Here is a 21,148-nt window from a genome sequence, read left to right as displayed (position 1 = left end):
GTGTCTCTCTCTGTCAAATAAATAAATACAATCTTTAGAAAAAAAAAGAAAATAATGAGTTTTGAATTTAATTACCTTTGTTTTTAAAATAATTGTATGCTTAATATCATTTAATTTTTAATAATAGCTGTGTTTAGTGACTGGCTTGCAAAATTCCTAAAAATTAAAAGATCAGCTTTTGCCAACCCGATGAGTCACGTCCAGCACACCGCCACATAATACGTTTTCCAAATGCCCTCTGGGTTTGGAAGAGTTGCGATGCCCAGTTGAAAACCGGGATAACATGCAAGGTACAAATCAGTTGAAAGGAGGAGATTACTTATATTCCTGCCTACCAGACCTAATGTATGTTACCCGTGAAATAATGTAATGAGATTTCCTTTATCTCTGCAGTATGTTGACAAGTTAGACCTAATAGACCTCACATGCCTTACTGACCAGAATTCAACTGAAAAGAATTGTGCAAAATTCACCCTTGTTTTGCCAAAAGAGGAAGTGCAACTGAAGGTGAGTAAGGAGAAGCAACAGCTGGAAACAAATTGTGGTTATAAATAGCATTGGCCTCTTCACAACCCAGTGGCTGAGAAAAAGAGGAATTTTAAGAGGAGCTGCCAAGTCTTGTACTTTGTTAATATTTCTTGCCTTTTGCCAAAAACTGCAGTTTTCTAAATAGGGATTTGAAAGGGCATGTTCCCTTGTTTAGTATACAAGCACGTTGAAACCATATACTTTTGTCCTCCCACAAAGTCAGAGATCCCATCTGGTGTTTTTAAAAAGTTGTTCTTGAATTGACATTCACCAAGTTCCCAGATGAATCTGAGACATGTCCAACATGATACATGTTGGGAACCACTGAATTAGACAAACCCATATTTCACAAATCGAGACATATTTTGCAAAGTAATTGGCTTATAGTCTTCAAAAATACCACTGTAAGAAAAGCCAAAGGAACACTGGATACCTGTTCCCAATCATGGAAACTGGAGTATGACAACTAAATGTGATGTGTGATCCTGGATTGAATTCTGTATTAGAAAAGGAAAACAAATGATAAAGAACATTATTGTTACAGTTAGAAAAACTCCAAAAAGAACTCTGTGTTAGATATACATAGTTTGTAAAATACGGTATTAATCTCACAAAAACCTAAACTCCCCATGAGCAGAGATCTGTTTGTTAAAGTCGTCACTGTACACCCAGTACACCCAGAAAAAAATGTTACAGTACCGTAGTCTCTGCTTAAAGTGATTGCAGTTACCTGCAGTCAACTGCAGTCCAGAAGCAGATGGTCCTCCTTCCGACCTATCATCAGAAGGTCAATAGTAGCCTACCACTCCGTCACAGTGGCTATGTCATACATACCACTTCATTTCATCACGTAGGCATTTTATCAGCTCACATCATCACAAGAAGGGTGAGTACAGTATAGTAAGATTGTTTTTTAAGATTTTATGTATTTTGAGAGAGAGAGAGAAAAAGCATGAGTGGGGGAGGGGCAGAGGGAGAGGGAGAAAGAGAGTGAGAGAATTTCAAGCAGATTCCACGCTAAGCAGGGAGCCGACGGGGCGCTCGATCCCATGACCCTGAGGTCATGATCTGAGCCGAAATCAAGATTTGCTGGGTTTTGATGGTTTTACACATTTTGAGACTTATGAAACAACTGTATGAAATTCTAAAGTTATCTGAAGTTAATGTTTACAATCATTCATGTCTCTTCTTTGTCTTTATCTTTTTGTCTTCCTCTTTAGACAGAGAACACAGAAAGTGGGGAAGAATGGAGAGGCTTCATTCTTACAGTAACAGAGGTAGGTAGGAAGGACATTACTTTTGATTGATTCATTAATTCAACAAATATTTACTGGACACTGGCTATGAACCATACAGAGTGAAAGGGGTCAAAAATACAAGAATTGAAAAGGAGCAATATAAACCTTACACTTACTTGTGAAATTCATATTTTTATCAGGTGGATGGAAAGGAAGAAAGAAAATGAACAAGATAATTTAAAATTGTGATAATTGTTATTGTTATGTAGAAAGTAAACAGGGCCTTGTCCTAGCTGGAGAGTTACAGGTGGTCAGGGAGATCTACCTTTTGGTCCTGTCCTTTGACACCGTGGTCCTTTGTTATGCTGATTTCTATAGCTTACATAGCATCTTCTAAACTATTTTCCAATTACTTTCTTTTTTTTTTTTAAAGATTTTATTTATTTATTTGAGACAGAGAGAATGAGAGAGAGAGAACATGAGAGGGGGGAGGGTCAGAGAGAGAAGCAGACTCCCTGCAGAGCAGGGAGCCCGATGCGGGACTCGATCCCGGGACTCCAGGATCATGACCTGAGCCGAAGGCAGTTGCTTAACCAACTGAGCCACCCAGGCGCCCTCCAATTACTTTCTTATTCATTTAATACGTATTTATAAAATGCTAAGAGATGAATTTCGTGAATAACATAAACAATATAACAGCCAATCAAAATGAAAATTCACCTTCAAACATTTGCTTAGTGAGTCTTAAGACAAAGCTATGCTTACATGTTCAACTCTGTGGCATCTTATCAGAGACAAATAGTTAAGACCAAAACTGCTTACATTTAACTGTTGCAGCAGGATCTCCACCATTATTTTAAATGAAGCTATTGCAGCAACTGTCATAAACATGAGGGACTTTGAGAGCCAGCCCCCCAAAAAGAACCATGTTCTCTGATACCTTTAGAGAAGAAAACTTTCTATGTTTATTAGAGTCAGTTAAATACAGAGTCTGTCCAATGCTAGCTCCTAAGTGAAGGCTTTGCAGTCATATGAAATACGCAGTGCACTTTACCGAGATGATGGATGCTGGTTCTTTATATCAGCCAATAACAGGTAAAAGTTGGAGGCTTGGCTACCGTGCAGGGAGGTCATAGGAGGCTAGAAAAGGGGGCCAGTTAAAGATGTGAAAGACATGTTGCCTTGTGAAGCGGAAGAAACTTTTTGGGAAACTGCTTCGGTGTTGTGGAAAAGCATCATTGTGTGGCATGGCACTTCTTACATTGGGATCCAAGTCCCCCAAGGGTATGTGAGTAAGGTTATCAAGCAGAACACTAAAGCCACTGGAAAACCTTGGGGTGCCTCTTCCTGGGACACTAATTATACTTGATGTTTTGGCATAAAAAATCTGTTTTTAGTTTTTTTCTTTGAGGTAAGGATAAAAAGCATTGTTTTCATATTAACATGTACGTAAGTATATTCAGAATACAAAATAAAATTCATGTGAATTTCCGAGAGAAGAAAAGTTGTCTTAAATTTTGTGCTCTGTAAATGTTGGTTTTTACCATGTTCCCTGAACACTCCGTGTATATTCCCACCGTGCTGTTGTTAGAATTTTACCAGAAGTTTGAGAAGCACAGACTGTAGTCGAAAGAGCAGAGACTTTGCTTTTGAATTAAATAAACTGGAGGTTGAGTCTACCACTTTCTAGCTGTGTGATCCTGGGCTAGTTAATTTTTCTGAACCTTTTTTTTTTTTTTTCCCCTACTTGTAGAGTAGGAATAACATTACCTATAATATAGTATTGCTGTGAGGATTTGGGATAGCACAATGCTTGGGACATAATAGGCAATTAATAAGCCGTAGCTTTTTCATTAGTTTCACCTCATTCTATTATTTGTTTCTGGATTGGTATATAAGGAAATAACTGAAGTGATTATTAGTTTAGTTATCCAGAGGAATAACTTTTTGATTGCATACCCTTATTATGTTTTTATTTCAAATGTCATATATATGCAATGTGTAAGAGAGAAACAATAGGAATTAATAAGAACATGTAAATAGGCCATAAGGAGATGTATATCAGAGGTATGAATATCAGGAGGGCATAGGTTGCTCAATCCAAAATACATCTCTAAAAAAGGTCAAAACAAAACGAAGTAGAGCAGTATAGTAATCCTAATGTGTGAATGTCAGTTTGAAATATACACACAAATAAACTGGAATATGGACCTCTACCAATTCTCAGTCATCTAATGAACAGTTCATCTCAACTCCATGTTGTCGTATGGCTGGGGGAGCTAATTCCAGGTTAGCTGTGGGAGAGCAGGGCACCTTGCAGGTGCTCTGGGACTTCCCTGGCAGCAAGAACGAGTGAACTCAGCATGAACAGTGAGAGGTTTGTTACTCGAATTAGCTTGTAGTGCAAGGTAGGTATACTTTGCTGTGTGCCAGGTTGAAAGGAACACTTGTCGGAAGGTTGGGCACCGTGTGCAGGTTAAAGCTGTTTGGTTGGTTGGGAGGCAGTTTTAAGATACCAAGATCCTCTATTCACGATTCTATCCATCCACCTGTGTCAGGTAAGTGGCGCCCCTGAGGACCACAGTGGTCTCCTTGTTGCTAACACCAGTTAGTCATTCGGCTGTCTTTCTTGTTTGCCTACTGCTTTCATTGGTTTCAGCTGTCAGTTCCCCTACACGTGTCCCTCCTCCCTGGGCAAGTAATTCGACTGCATGAAGTCCTAGAGAGAGAGAAAAAAAGGAGGATTGAGATAGAACGGACCCCGAGCTCAGCTATGGAAAAGAAGGAACTGATTGAAGATTATGCAGATGTACTGAGTCCTATGCCAGCGTAAGTGCACCCCGAATTCCGGGGTTTGTTACTAGGTTGTTAATATTAATCTCCAGTTATCAGACAGTGAGCCCCTGACCTCATTAAAGCAGGGACAGTAAGCTGTCACATTAGATCTCTGAGTTGATGCCACAGTTCCTCTTCTGTGTCATGATCAACAAAATGCAAAATGCAGGTTTGAACCAACCCTCTTACCACACAGGAAACCCCCTTCCACCCACACCTTCAGACCAAATAGATATTCTTTCCAAAGCTCAAACCTAAATAAAAACTGCTATGTAGAAAGAATGTTTGTTTTTTTTTTCACCATGCAAATCCATGATGGACTGATTTTCTGTCAGAAAATTATACCAAAGAATTTTAAGTATCTGAATTTTCTATTCAGTTGTCCCATCAGTGAGTGGTCATTGAGTTTGTACTTGAGGAAGGCCCTGTGTAAAGTGTGTAAGGTGGTATTGGGGAAATGAAGAGGCACAGACAGGCTGAATTCAGCAACACCTTTATTTTTTGCTCTTCCATTACTGGAAAGTGTGACTAAGATGGTGAAGTCTTTCCTCCGGGAAACGTGGTCTTCTTGTCGGGGAAACCTGTCTGGGTACCACCCGTGACATCAGGTTCTCACGCAGAGTCTAGCTGTACCACAATTGCTGAAACCTGCCTACCATCACTCTTGGCTGAAACCAGGGACATCTGATTGACTGATGGGTTAAAAGTCACAAAGACTGCTTCTTTTTCTTTTTTGCTCAATAAAACAAGTAATACATATTTATTACAGATAGATAAAAAGAATATTAAATCCTTCTTTGTCCAACCAGAGATATTCACTGTTAACATTTCGGGGTATTGCATATCCTGCCAGATTTTTCTCTGTTGATAAAGCAGACTTTCTGGGGCGCCTGGGTGGCTCAGTCGTTAAGCATCTGCCTTCGGCTCAGGTAATGATCCCAGGTTCCTGGGATCGAGCCGCGCACAGGGCTCCCTGCTCAGCGGGAAGCCTGCTTCTCCCTCTCCCACTCCCCCTGCTTGTGTTCCCTCTCTCGCTCTCTGTCAAATAAATAAATAAAAATCTTAAAAAAAAAAAACAGACTTCTCATTGGCGACAATATTTACTATAAAGATGGGAAGTGCTTTCTTAAAAATGTTACACATAAAAATAGCACCAATGCCGTTAGAAAGCTATATTATACCCAAAGGAGTGAATTCAGACACACCCTTAAATACCAGTTATTTAAAACAGACCATACAAGAGAAGCATATAAAGAAACGCTTTGTGTCCCTGAAGAGAAACCACCAACAAATGTTATTTATCCAAGAGCTTATTATAAACTGAGATTATGAACTGGGGATACCCTATTAATTCTTATCTTAGATTTTCAGATGATACTGGTGATTACATGCTGACAGATTAACTTTTCAGGTCTTTTTGGTTAAAGAAAGAGGTTTGGAGGGAATGAGAGAGGGAAGGCCTTAAGCATAAAGTGTATTTAATAGTGGCAGTAATTGTAATTGTAATAACATTACAGTAATTGTATCACTGTAACTGTAATAAGAAAGCTGGGAATTAAGAAAAGTTAATAACTGCAGCTCTTAGAGTTACTTTGGTAGCATTTTTTCAAGTTATGATCTTCATCAGTTAAAAAAAAAATCCTGTTTTTTGTCTCACCTCTGTAGATGTTTTTATACTGTGTCCCGGAAAGAAGCAACTGAGATGCTTGAGAAGAACCCTTCTTTGGGAAATATGATCCTGAGACCTGGTAGTGATAGTAAAAGCTACTCCATCACTATCCGGCAGGAGATAGAGTATGTTTAATTAAAAAAGTATGGTATTGTTAAAAGCATGGTATCACTTTAAAAAGCAAAGTCACACAAGATCAGCACCTGCTACGTCTTCTGTTGGGGCTAAAAATATAAATACAAGAATAGGGAGAGAATGTTTCAGAAGCAGAGCCAAGGCTAATATTTGCAATAGGCAAAAAGAAGAATGGGCAAATTACTTTGATCCTGGGTATAGTTTTCTTATTCATTCATTCGTTTCACATATCTTTATTGAACAAAACAACATCCCTGGTTTAAGGAGTTCACATTCTTGTAAGGCAACATGGACTGTAAATAAATACATAACTAAAAAATCATATATATAGTAGTTAAGGTCTATGGACAAAAGTAAATAGGATGAGGGAGATGGGAACACTCAGAGATGATGTTCAGAGAAACATTTTCTGATTCTGTTGTTTTAATATAGAGTGGTCAGGGAAGGCCTACTTCATTAGCTAACATTTAAGCAGTGCCCTGAAGGAAGTGAGGGGACAAACCAAGCCAATATCTAGGACAAGAGCGTTCCAGGCAGTAAGTGCATATTCCCAGAGGCAGGAGAAGGCTCAGTTTGTTCAAAACAAAAAAGAGCCCTCTGTGATTGCAATACAGTGAGCAAGCAAACAGTGTTAAGTGAGATTCCAGAGGTGGGGGGAGGGACTGATCACTCTGAGCCCTACAGGTCACTAAGGGACAAGGTTATATACTCTGAATGACATGAGAGGCCACTGGACTGTGATGCATGAAGAAGTGACATAATCTGACATCTATATAAAGGAGCCCTTGGAGCCTCTTGTCAAGGTTAAGAATTTCTTTCTGGTAAAATGGCTTACCTTTGATAAAGTCAGTAATACTTACATGCAAAAGTTGATTTTTCCATGTAGCTAAGGTGGTTGGATCTGCTAAGGTCCACTCCAGCTCTGAGTCTATGAAATCTTGCGTTTCAATAAATAAGCACTCCAGGTTAGTTAACACTTTGACAAATGATAATGAAATTAAAATACAGGTTTTGTCCTAAATGAAAATGTTCAATAAGTAATTATCTTTCATATAAAAGCATAAGCAGAACTTTGAGTCTTGAATTTGCTATTCTTTCTGGGGATAATATTCCATTAATTATTTTAGCTGAAACATATCTATCAATGCATCTATTTACCAGTCAGTCCACTATAAATATCAATAATTCTAAATATATTAAATATGAAGACACTGACAGTGAGTAAAGGCAGTAAAAATAAAATAATTACAATGAGCCATGGTCCAACAAGCTTCATCACTTGCCAATTACTCCATATAAACAGAAACTTGTCTTTAGACACCAGCCATGTGCCCTGAATGGATGGCAAGCATGTTAGAGGTAGATCAGGTCCTGGTTCTGTGTGTGAAGGGAGAGAGCTCTGTGTGTGAGTGTGTGTGTGTGATTTTCCACAATGAATACCTATGTCAACTTAACCTTCTTGTTGTTTCATTATTTTCTATTTTAAGGGCTGACATTTGGAGTTAATGCATTTTCAACTAATATGGTAGAATATCACAGATTACTCAATTTTAATTTATCTGATTTATAATTCAATTAGCTCTTTTGAAACAAATCCAAAAGAAATAAAAACTGTGACTGCCGTTACATATAAGTGAGCTTAGAAGAAGCCCTGGGAGAAAAGTGAATTTTTCTGTTGAGTACATCCTGGTCAAGGAGCTTGTCCTTTTTCAGCATTTAGGAAATTGCATTGAGTATGCCTTTAAAAATTAAGAGCACATAAAACTGAATTAAAATCTATTTCTCAGATTTTGTTTTAAAAAGAAATTTAACTGCTGGAAAGCTAAATCACACAAGAGAGTGATTAGCTTTTTTTCCTTCATTTTATTCTTTTCTTGCTTGGATTGAGTGTTTGACCCATTAGCATGTGAACCCTGCATTATTATTCTGAATGAAATGAACAAAGTCCCCGAGACCTAATGGCTCTTTACAGACCACATTATTTTCTGCACAATAGCAACCTGATCTTTTTAAGATGGTCTAAATTAGCCCAGCTTTTGCACTGTATTTTCCGTAAATGTGAGCTATCAGAAATAACAGTGTTTTCTGCTGAAGATGTGGTTTGTGACCGAACACAATGAGCTTCTATACTTAGAATATGAATTGAACATCATAGTTTTTACTTATATCTCTACTGTATTTAAGCTATATTTAAACTCCTAAGAGTCTGGCAAAGGAATTCATATCAAACTTCTATAATTCTAATTTTAGTAAAATCACTTCCAGTTTGAATTCACATAGAAATTCATGCTTTTGTATAGCTGGTGGTCCTAAAAACATAACATTTCATAAAACTAATCCTCCTCCCCCCAAAAGTGCATATTTAGAAAGCAGAGTGAGGGGAATGGTCAAACTAGCACGTTCTAATGCTAGAGCGGCAATATGCTCATTTAGGCTCTGGGGAATAGTTTATGGTTGGAAATGGATAAGAAAAATTTTAACTGTTGTTGCACCAATTTTCTTTATGAGCCAGATATATCTATGATGTTAGGGATTGTTATATGTGTTGTCTAATGCCTCAAAATAGAACTTTTAGAAGGTCTAGATTTCATATCTTCTGTTTAACAGAAAGGGTAGCTGTTGTAGAGAGTAGGAGAATGTTAGCTTGTTAGACTGTAGTGCTTAATGTAAAGACTTTGGCAAAAAATCTAGACGATTAGGAAGCACCTGAACACAGGTGGATAACAACCCACAGAACCAATTCATTCTCTTACAGGTTGTAGGAGAAATGTGCAGCCATGAAAGTTTATGTGGGTCTGGCAAAATACTAGCTGAAAAGGACAGGCTAGTTTACAAAGCAGTGCTTGAAAGTAAAATTATCTCCATCAGTTAACAAATCAGCTGTAGGAGGGAAGATAGTAGTTCTTGGGAAGAAGCAAAAGTCATTCAGTGCCCAATTATCAGGTGACCCTCTCTCGATGTAAAATATCCCACTTTACCCAACCCAGTGGTGTGTGAATTCCTAAGACAGAGCTATTCCTACAACAAACTTAGTGGTTTGGCTTTGTTTTCTTAAAGTTGTTACGACTAGGGGTGCCTGGGTGGCTCAGTCGTTAAGCGTCTGCCTTCAGCTCAGGTCATGATCCCAGGACCCTGGGATCGAGCGCCACATCGGGCTCTCTGCTTCAGCAGGAAGCCTGCTTCTCTCTCTCCCAATCCCCCTGCTTGTGTTCCCTCTCCTGTTGTCTCTCTCTCTGTCAAATAAATAAATAAAATCTTCAAATAAAAAAAAGCTGTTATGACTACATGGCAAGCTAGTAGTATATACACTCTGGAAAGCCATTAGTCAAGGAAACAGTAGAAAATATTGACCCCAAATTAATTCCTTTGCAAAACTGTGGGTCAGAAGCTAAAAACAAGTATTTGTATCACATTTAAGGCCACATACTTGTTAAAAGACAGGTTACTTCTTTTTTGAGGTCATAATCAGGAAACCTCAATATAGCAAATTTTATCAACCTCATTTTTTCCTCTATCTTTATTTCTTGGGAAAAACAAAACAAAATATGAAAGGAAAACAAAGGTGTAAAATGAGATTCAAAGCCTAAGCGACTTCAATGGAATTTTTTTTTTCTACCTTACTTTCTGCTTCAGAACTTAGTCCTTTTAGTCAAAAGTTCCAAGAGACTCTGTTAATCTTTGCTGCTTTTCCTCCCACAGCTTTGTCATGAATAATGATGATGATGATATAACAGCTGTTACTAACAACAATCACTGTCACCCCTTCCAGGGTACCATTTGTGAGTGCTGTGTTGGGTGCTTGACAAGCATTTCCTTCAGCCACAGTAAAAACTGAGACTGTTTTTTCCATGTTTTACAAATGAAGCAGCTGAGCCTTGCAGAAACGACTAAGTTAAAATGATATACTTAAAACGTAATAAAAACAGTTATAATTTGCTATGTGTCTAAATGTGCAAGACACTGTACTAAGGACTTTTCAGACATTAATTCACAACAACCCTATGAGGAATGGGATTACCATCTCCATTTTTTTTTTTTAAAGATTTATTTATTTGAGAGAGCGAGAATGAGAGAGAGAGAGAGTACATGAGAGGGGGGAGGGTCAGAGGGAGAAGCAGGCTCCTCGCTGAGCAGGGAGCCTGATGCGGGACTCGATCCCGGGACTCCAGGATCATGACCTGACCGAAGGCAGTCGCTTAACCAACTGAGCCACCCAGGCGCCCCCATCTCCATTTTATAGATGAAGAAATGAAGGCTGAGAACTTACACGTAGAACCAGAATTGGAACCTCAATCTTTCTGGTTATAAAGATCATGCCCTTCAAGTTTTCTATCAGTCTTCCAAGGAATAATAATCATTTATTTCGTAGGAATACAGGAATTCTAATTGGAATGGGTGAGTTTTCAAAAGTAGCTATATGATTATAAAAGTCTTTTCATGTAGGGATAAAAATAAAGCCAGAGCCAACCACCCCAAAAGAAGGTACTTGTAAGACCTTTGTCCAAAAATGTTTCCTTCACCAGTCTGCTAGTGATTCCTGGAAGATCAGCAATAAAGAATACTTTTTATTTTTTATTTTTTTTTAGGAGGGGAGAGAGTTAGTTAGGTTTTATCCCATGTTTTAAAAGTAAAGTTCTAGAATAAGCCACTGGAATAAAATTATTAGCAGTTTTCCAATGATACTCAATTGAGAGAATATTGGGATAGAGTGGTAGATGAGGAAAAAGTCCCTTGAAAAGAAGTGTAGTTCAGTCCTAAAGGAATGGGATCTGGAAATGGAGAGATGGGTGATAAAAAAGAAGGTGGAAGGCCCTGCCAACAAACTTAACCTGATAGCTTTAGACTGCTTCTGTAAATTGGACAGATGTTGAATTAGTTTCTCTTTCAAGCAAATGGCAGTGTAATAAATGCTTTTAACTTTTCAACATTAGACACTGTTGTCACATGAATCAAAGGAATTCAAGGCAAACCTACCGACTTCTGCTCTCAGTATAAATTAATTGTAGCAAATAGCACTATAAGATGGGCTTGTAATATTTTAAAAATTCAGTTTCATAAATATTGTGTGCCTAATGCTGGAAGACAAAGGTGAATAGATCGTGCTTCTTGTTCTTACGCAATTCTAGTCAATAAAATACCATGTGTTTAGGGTGGTAATAATTTAGAGCGCTATGTGACCATAGAAGAGGAAGACATTACGGTTCATCTACTGTGTTTACATTCTCACTGAGCATTTTCTATTACCTCTAAGTCAGCCGTGAAGTTAGCAGATATCCAAGGTGGGCAATGAACTAGCGGGAAGAAAAGCCGTTCAGGGATTTCTGATAGGAATAGTGATGAGGTAGAGTAGAAAGTATTCTACTTCCCTTTTAATCCAGAGAACAAAAATCTGATTTCTATGTACCTACACAGGATTTTATAATGTTGCCTGCTTTGTAAATTACTGGCATTAAAAAATAATTTCTGCCTGAAAGATTTTCAGTTCTTGATTCATTTTTTCCTGTTATCCAATCACCCACTCAATGACTCAGTTTCCTATATCCCTAATGTATAACCCCTCCAAAAACAGACATAGAGAACCGGGTAAATAAAAGAAAACCACCATTCCCCCCCACCTTTTTTTTTTTTTTTTGCCTAACTACTGGAATGGGAACATAAGTTTTACTGTAGGGGAGATATTTTATATTCACTTTAGTTTGATTTGATCCAATAGTATATTCAAATGAAGATTAACCTTTTTTTTTTTTTTTTCATTTTAGTATGCCAAGAATCAAGCACTACAAAGTGATAAGTGTAGGAAAAAACTACACTATTGAACTGGAAAAACCTGTAAGTAGCTATTTCCTGTTTTTGATGAATTTTCTCCTGCTTTTTCCCAAATCTACCTTACAGAATTGAAAGAAAGGTGGAAAAGTAGACCCCTTGCCTAGGAACATAGTGCTGGTGAAAAACAGCCAGGTGAAGGAGACCCGAAAGTGGCAGATATCCAGGGTGAGAAGCGAGATAAAAGAGCAGGTGGATGAGGAGGCACTTCTAGTAGAAGATAATCTGCTAACAATTCTACTTTTGTTTCTCTGTAATCCTTATTAATACGATTATTTCAGTGAGGGAAGATTTTTTTCCTAATCATCTGTTTTACATCCACCAATGATACATATTTCAGTGTGCTTATTTCTTTTTTTTTTTTTAAAGATTTTATTTATTTATTTGACACAGAGAGAGACCGCGAGAGAGGGAGCACAAGCAGGGGGAGTGGGAGAGGGAGAAGCAGGCCTACCGCCGAGCAGGGAGCCCGATGCGGGGCTTGATCCCAGGACCCTGGGATCATGACCTGAGCTGAAGGCAGACGCTTAACGACTGAGCCACCCAGGTGCCCCACAATGTGCTTATTTCTAATGAGGAAAAAAAAATATGTGAATGCCTAGTCCTCTAATACCCGTCATGCAGAAGTTCAGAAATCCCCCTCATAATAGCAATATAATCATGAAGAAATGGTTTCTTCCTGGTCTGCAACCCCTCTCCCATCCCAGTCAACTTACCATGGGGCTAGTGATACAATATAATCACTAGGTCACTGTATTAGGCAGAGAGCTAAGTACCTTACATATATCACTTAATCTTCACCATTACCCTGAGGGAATGCCTATTATACAGGGAAAACTGGTATTTACACTCATCTCAACCAATGACAATGTAGTGATGTGAGCTATGGTCCAGGTGCCAGAAAAAGGGAATATAGCTGTGTGATCTTAAGCTGCAGTGGTGGGAAGATTGGACCAGGGAAGTGATATCACATAAATGGAACTGATGAGTCTTAAGATATTTATTTTAACATCTCTAAAATTGAGCTCTTAGTGCCTCTGACTCTCCAAGCCCACTGTGTTGATCAAATAGAGAAAGGGGCAGTATGGTTGAATTTTTATGTTTATATTTTATTTTTTTAAAGATTTTATTGTCAGAGAGAGAGGGACAGAGAGAGCGAGAGCACACAAGCAGGTGGGGAGTGGCAGGCAGAGGGAGAAAGCAGGCTCCCTGCTGAGCAAGGAGACTGATATGGGACTCATCCCAGGACCCTGGGATCATGACCTGAGCTGAAGGCAGACACTCAACCAACTGAGCCACGCAGGAGTCCCTGAAGTTTTTAGGTTTAGACACTACTTCTTAGAATGCAGTAGTGACCTTTGCAAGAGGAGGGAAGCTGCTGACTCATACACCCCACTTTCATCTTTGCCATAAATGCTTCCCAGAGCTTCTCAGCTCTCATGTTCATGCCTGCAGGGGCTTTTTCAAAAATTCTAATGAAGGAAACAAACAACTAGATTGCTGAAGGATAACCTAAATAACCAACTGACTGGAAGCAAAGGTCAGGGAAGAAGAATGTGCCTCTGTGACTAGTAAACTGGGGCTCCTTTATCTGTAATTAGCCCGAATAGTCCCCAATGTAAGGAAAGCTAACAGCCTGGATTGTTCTTTCACCTTTCACACTCCCCTACCCTACCCTTCAACCAGCTTGCCATTTTATGAATTCCAGGGATATTCAGGTTTAACCTGGTTTTACTTGTATAAAAATATGGTTTGGGGGTGGCAACCCATTTCAGCTACTCTTGGCCAAGTAAATTATCCTGTTAAAGGGAGATATTAAAATGCTAAATTCTCTGGCTTTAAGGGTTCTTCGGTTTCAAACAAAAGAAACTAAGTAACTAACTTAAGCAAAGACAGATTTAAGAACATAGGAAGCACATAAAATGACTGGAAAGCTGGAGCACCTCCAGGGACTAGGAACAGTTGACCCTTGAACAACATGGGTTGGAACTGCATGGGTCCACTTACATGTGGATTTTTTTTTTTGATAAATACAGAACAGTGCTGCTAAATGTATTTTTCTTAATAACATTTCCTTTTCTCTGGCTTACTTTATTGTAAGAATATAGTATATAATATGTAGAACATACTAAGTATGTGTTAATCAACTAATTATGTTATCGGTAAGGCTTCCGGTCAACAGTAGGCTATTAGTGTTTCATTTTGGGAGGAGTCAAAAGTTGTAACATGGATTTTTGAGTGCATGGGGGCTGGCATCCCTAAACCCTGTTGTTCAAGGGTCAACTGTAGTAAGAACCATCTGATCAGGAATCTGCTATCCTTCCTTGTTCCTCTACTCAAGTTCAAACTTCAGGAAGGGAGAATTTTCTGGCCTAACCTGAGTCACATTCTCATACAATAACTAGGGAAGAGCAGAGTACCTAATTACTGTCCACCAAAATGTATCCCATGGGGAGGGGGAAATTTCTCAACAGGGAATTAGATATTATAAAAGAGAAAAAAAATGCATGGGTAGGAAACATTGGCCATTCAGTACCTCACTGAAGTGAAGTACTGACATGTTTTACTAGAGATCAGGAAATTCACAGTAATCATTAAATTTCCCCTGAGCTTTCTTTTACTCTCTCTTCACATGGATGACACTGAGCCTTCTCTCACTCTCTTTGTACAGGTAACACTCCCAAACCTTTTCAGTGTCATTGATTATTTCATGAAGGAGACTCGAGGAAATTTACGACCATTTATATATTCAACTGATGAAACCCTTGGTATGTTCTTCACTTCATTGCTGTATTAAGGAAAACAAAACAAAACAACAACCCCTCCCCCCGCCCCCATATATGATTTGTAATACCAACCAGGTAGGAATGTAGTTCAGCTTTTATCTATTTGTAAGTCATTTGGTCACTAACCCTGTGAAAATAAGGGAGTACCAATATATTCTGGTGGATGAGTACTGGTCCATTCTAGAGAAAGAAAAGCCGGAAGGCATGTATTGTGACTACTAATTTCATCATCATTCTACTTGGGCTTTTTTTTTTTTTTTTTTAAGATTTTTTATTTATTTGACAGAGAATGAGAGAGAGAGAAAGCACAAGCACGGGGAGTGGCAGGCAGAGGGAGAGGGAGAAGCAGGCTTCCCTCTGAATAGGGAGCCCGATGTGGGGCTCCATCCCAGGACCTTGGGATCATGACCTGAGCTGAAGGCAGACACTTAACTGATTGAGCCATCCAGGCACCCCTCTACTTGGCTTTGTCAAACAAGTTCAGAGAAGATGAAAACCATACTCGTATAGAGTCATGGAAACCAAACAGGGGTTTTAAAAGTATGATCTGTCAACAGTATCAGATGCTCTAGTCAGATTAAAATGGATGAAGATTAAAGAGAGACTATGGGAATTGGCCATTAGGCAGTAGATGACTTGAGAGAGAGGCTTATTCTATCATAAAGTCAGAAGTCTAAGTGTAAGGTAACAAAATAAGTCCCCATTCCTACAGATTATGAGGTAAAACAACTTTGTTTGGCTACCTGCATCAGGGCATATCTGTAAAGTCTGACTAAGTTTAAAAAGCCAGCAACTTTAAACATCCAAGGTTGAAAACATAGTTATGAATCTTGTGATGCCAAATAAAGAAACTCAGTCTGAAGGAACTTCAGGGAAATTGTCTAGTACAGTATCTCCCTCTATACAGGAATCACCTGCACACTGAGTACAGAAGACATCTCTAAGATGTGACCAATCAGCTTGTTTGAAAATTCCTAATGATGGTCGCCTCACTGGTTTTTGGTTTTTCACTTCTATCAGTGCTCATCTTAGAGAATTCTTCCTTAATAGTGAATCTGAAATATTTCTTCCTTTAACTTCTATATATTAATCCATTTCTGGCTTTGGAACAACTAGAGTTTTAAAAAGCCCATCAAATATATAAAAGCAGCCACAATGCCCCCCCCCGTCCCCCCGCTTTAGTCTCTGTCCTCTGTAAGTTATTGGTTCCTTCAGCCCTCTTATCACATCTTTGACCTTTTCTATATACTAATTTCTGAACATCTCTCTTAAAATATAACTACAAGGGATGAAGACATTACTACAGATATAGCCAGAATAATATATTACACAGGCTTAATGCAGGAAAACACCATTTATAGAAATCTATTAACTATTACTTAATATGATTATTAATATAAGAAGTAACTATTGATATAATTTTTTGTTTTCCAGAGACCAAAGGATTTCCTGTAACACCTCTAAAATTAAAAAAAAATGTTTAGGGTGACGGTGAATCTGATATAATTTGCTTCATGTCAGTTACCTAATGCTGTGTAACAAACCACCCCAAAACATGGTAGTTAAATCAACAACTATTTTATTTGCTCACGATTCTGTGCATTGGCAATTTGGATTGGATTCAGTTGGGCAGTTCTGCTAGTCTCACTTGCTGTCACTTACACGACTAACCAGCTGATGGCCTGACTGGGGCTGTATGTTTCAAGTTGGCCTCATTCACACATCTGGCGCTGGTGGCCAGCTGGAGCTGGCTGAACCACTCTCCTCACTTATTCTCTAATACTTGAGGAGTTAGCTCAGGCTCTCTCACATGAGATCTCAGAGCCGTTAAAAGGAGAAGGAAACCTCAAGTCCTTGGGCTAGAAATTCTTAGTGTTAAGGATCAAGTATGGCCCTGTTTGAGCTTTTAGTATAGGAGAAACTGTGAATTGAATAAATCTAAGTGTGATGTGTCTTATGTACAAGGGCTATACTTCTTTTTTAAAAAAATTTAACTTACATGCAATAAAACTCTTGGTATACAGTCCAATGAGTTTTGACAACCACCACCAGAATCAAGATTCAGAAAGTTCCATCACCTCAAAAAAATGCCCTAATGTTCTTTCTTTGTAGTCAACCCCTCTTCTCACCCATAATCCCTGGCAACTACTGATGCTTTCCATTTCTATAGTTTTGCATTTTCCAAAATGTCATATAAATGGAATCACAGTATTGAAAACTTTTGAGGCTGATTCATTCATCATGTCTAGATTCACACAAATATGTGTATTACTAGCTTTTTTTTTTTTCAAAGATTTTATTTATTTGACAGAGAGATAGCACAAGTAGGCAGAGAGGCAGGCAGAGGGAGTGGGAGAAGCAGACGCTCTATTGAGCCTGACATGGGGCTCGATCCCAGGACCCTGGGATCATGATCTGAGCTGAAGGCAGCCACTTAACCGACTGAGCCACCCAGGCGCCCCTAGCTTGTTCTTTTTTTATTGCTGAATAGTATTTCACGGTATGGAAGAACTAGTTTGTTTATCCATCCAACAATTAAACTGTATTAGGGTTGTTTCCAGTTTTTAGCAATTACTTACTGAACTATATTAATATTCATATGCAGATTTTGTGTAAACATGTCTTCATTTCACTTGGGTAAAATATCTAGGAATGAGATATTGGGTTATATGGAAAGAATCCATCTAACTTTATAAGAAACTGCCAAACTCTCTTCACGAGCAGTTCTACCTTTCTGCACATCTGCCATTGATGCTGGGGAGTTGTAGTTGCATCCTCATCAGCACTTGGTATTGTCATTAAATTTTTTTTTCCTTTAATTTTGAGTAAACTCTACACCACACATGGGGCTTGAACTCATGACCCTGAGATCAAGAGTTGCAGGCTCTACCAACTGAGCCAGCCACACCCCATTGGTATTGTCACGTTTTTAAAAAAGTTACTCTAATGGTATCTCTGTGGTTTTAATATGCATTTCCCTCAAGATTAATTATGTTGAACATTTTTTCATGTGCTCTTTGACATTCATATAATTTGGTAAAATATCTGTTTAAACCTTCTGCCCACATTTTTGTTTGTTTTTTGTTTATGATTGAAATTTGATAATTCAGTGCATATTCAGATATTGTCAGATATAATTTGCAAATATTTTTTTCATTCTCTTAATAGTATCTTTTGCAAAGCTTAAGTTTTAAATTTTAATGAAGTAAAAATTATCAATTTTTGCTTCTGTATATAGATTGTACTTTTGGTGTTGTATCTGAGAACTCTTTGCCTAAGCTAAGATCACAAAGATTTTTCTCCCTGGTTTTCTTCTGTAAGTGTCATAGTTTTATGTTTTACATTAGGTCTATGACCTACTTGGAATTAATTTTAAGGGCAGAATTCATTTTATTTGCATTTAGGTATATAATTGTTTGAGCACCGTTAGTTAAAAAAAGATAATCTTTTCTTCATTTAAATAGCCTTTGGGGCGCCTGGGTGGCTCAGTTGGTTAAGTGACTGCCTTCGGCTCAGGTCATGATCCTGGAGTCCCAGGACTGAGTTCCGCATCGGGCTCCCTGCTCAGCAGGGAGTCTGCTTCTCCATCTGACCCTCCCCCCTCTCATGTGCTCTCTCTCTCAAAATAAATAAATAAAATCTTAGAAAAAAAATAATCAATTGACCGTATTTTTGTGGATCGATTTCCATTGATATCTGTTCTTACCCTTTTGCCAATACCATGCTATCTTGATTACTGTAGCTTTATAGTAGTTCTTGAAATCAGAAAATATAAATCCAACTTTGTTCTTCTTGTCAAAATTGTTTGGACCAATCTAGTTTCTCTGCCTTTCAGTGTAAGTTTTAGAATCAGCATGGTACTTATAGAAAAATCCTCCAGAGTTTTGATTTGGATTTTGCTGAAGCTTTAGAGGAGTTCAGGGAGAACTGACATCTTGACAATATTATCTTCCAATTCATCAATAATATATCCTTCCAGTTATTTAGGTTTTTTTTTATTTCTTTTACAGTTCTTTATAATTTTCAGCATACAGATCCTACACATATTTTGTTAGATTAATACCTAACGATTTAACTTTCTGGTGCTATTATAAATGGTAGTTTTTAACATTTTGGATTCCAATTATTTATTGGTAATATATAGAAATACATTTTTTATATATTTATCTTGTAATTCTAAGATTCCATTTGCTAGACTTTTACTCATTTCTTTTTTTTTTAAGATTTTTTTTTTTTTTTTTTTATTTATTTGAGAGAGAGAGAATGAGAGAGAGCACATGAGAGGGGGGAGGGTCAGAGGGAGAAGGAGACTCCCTGCCGAGCAGGGAGCCCGATGCGGGACTCGATCCAGGGACTCCAGGATCATGACCTGAGCCGAAGGCAGTCGCTTAACCAACTGAGCCACCCAGGCGGACTTTTATTCATTTCTAAAAGCTTTTTTTTTAGATTCCTTGTAATTTTCTTTTTTTTTTTAAAGATTTTATTTATTTGTCAGAGAGAAAGAGAGAGAGCACAAGCAGGGGGAGAGGCAGGCTCCCCATTGAGCAGGGAGCTTGATGAGGGACTCGATCCCAGGACCCTGGGATCATGACCTGAATGGAAGGCAGACACTTAACCGACTGAGCCACCCAGGCATTCCTTGCTTCCGGTTTTAAAGGACAAAACATTTCATCTTTCACTAATAAGTATAATGTTGGCTGTAGGTTTTAAAAAGATGATTTATCAGACTGAGAAAGTTTCCTTTTGTCTAGTTTTGGTATTAATGTAATGCTGCCATCAAAAAATGAGGTGGGAAGCATTCCTTCTTCTTCTGTGGTCTGGAAAATATGTGTAGAATTGGTATTTTTTTCTTACTTCAATACTTGGTAGAATTCACCCAATGAGCCATATGGGCCTGAAGATTTCTTTACTGAAGGTTTTTAACTGTGAATTCAATTTCTTTAATAGATGTAGGATAATTCAGGTTATCTATTTTTTTCTTGAGTGAATTTTGGTAATTTCTTTTAAGGAATTGGTTCATTTTTTTCTAAGTCCTTGAATTAGTCTTCTGGCCTAGGGCCTGGCACAAAGTGGAAGCTGACGGATATTGGTAGAATAGATAAATGAATGAATAAGCATAACATTAGGGAAGGAGGAAGCAACCCTCCCTTCTTCCTAGAGGAAAACTGTCATTCTTAGAAACAGGAAAGGACTATTGCAAGTAACTAGAGCCTGGGTGACTGTATACTTAACTCTGTGATAGGCACTGTGTGAAGTGCCATGATTATGTGAATCGTCATAAAACAAGGAAAATAATCATACTTTCCTTGTAATATTATTGGGAGAAATAAAAACGAGATGATTCATATAATCACTACCTAAGTAGTTTTCACATATGACTAAAGTTAAGTCAGAAACACAACTAGTAAATGAAGTTGGAATCCAAACCCATGTTTATTTCTGAAACCTTTTTAAAAAAACCTTCTCAGTGATTGGCATCTCCAGTGATAGATATTTGTATACAGATATTCATATTCTCCGCACCCCCCCAACCCTTCACCCTATCCTTTCCTGTTTCTGTGGGTTGGGAGTCTGGGCCTCCCTTAGTTGGGTCTTCTGCACTTTTTCTTTTTTTTGAGGGGGGTGGGGAGGGGCAGAGGGAGAGGGAGACAGAGAATCTTAAACAGGTTCCATGCCCAGCACCAGCCAAGGCAAGCCTTGAACTCACAATTTGAGTGAAATCAAGAGTCAGACGCTTAACCAACTGAGCCACCCAGGTGCCCCTGGAGACTTTTTTTAAAATTTAAAGCAGATAATCGTCCTGATTAGATTGAACCAGTTCTGTCTGCCTTACTCTTTGTGGGAAGAAGTTCCAGTATCAGTTCAGTTTTCAAAGCCTTTGTTATGTTGGTTTGGGTCTGTCCAATGCATGTATGTGTCAGGGATTGACCTAGGACTTAGGCAGTGGTTTATAGTTTAGTTATAAACTATACATATATATAATAAACTACATAAAGACTATATACACCTTATATAGTTCAGTAGTTTTTACTTCTCAAAGCCTTCGTTATCTGTTTTATATGTTCTGTGAAGGCACAGCTTAGGGGTGAGCCTGGAACTTATAGGAGATGCTTTTTCAGTTCTCTCATCTCTCC

At 38.2% G+C, this 21,148-nt stretch overlaps 1 protein-coding gene across 2 annotated transcripts in view; it reads left to right on the top strand.

Annotated features, from left to right (window-relative positions):
* STAP1 (signal transducing adaptor family member 1) overlaps positions 1 to 19,094 on the top strand; it is a 34,904-nt gene extending 15,810 nt beyond the window's left edge. Inside the window, exons 3-9 of one of the 2 annotated variants that reach the window (XM_081812316.1) lie at positions 394 to 507; positions 1,749 to 1,805; positions 4,426 to 4,595; positions 6,267 to 6,395; positions 12,165 to 12,234; positions 14,900 to 14,996; positions 16,449 to 19,094. In XM_081812316.1, the coding sequence (XP_081668442.1) occupies positions 394 to 507; positions 1,749 to 1,805; positions 4,426 to 4,595; positions 6,267 to 6,395; positions 12,165 to 12,234; positions 14,900 to 14,996; positions 16,449 to 16,498 (687 nt within the window). In that variant the 3' untranslated portion in view covers positions 16,499 to 19,094. Of the gene's footprint in view, positions 1 to 393; positions 508 to 1,748; positions 1,806 to 4,425; positions 4,596 to 6,266; positions 6,396 to 12,164; positions 12,235 to 14,899; positions 14,997 to 15,921; positions 16,354 to 16,448 lie in introns of those variants that run through there. The other variant, XM_081812317.1, reaches the window with a different exon arrangement.
* The last annotated feature ends 2,054 nt before the right edge of the window (positions 19,095 to 21,148 follow it).

Source organism: Leptonychotes weddellii, chromosome 2 (assembly GCF_054177405.1).
Source record: "Leptonychotes weddellii isolate Sample4059 chromosome 2, ASM5417740v2, whole genome shotgun sequence".
NCBI lineage: Eukaryota > Metazoa > Chordata > Mammalia > Carnivora > Phocidae > Leptonychotes > Leptonychotes weddellii.
The sequence above is the reverse complement of the archived record's forward strand: the minus strand, read 5'-3'. Positions and strand labels throughout refer to the sequence as shown.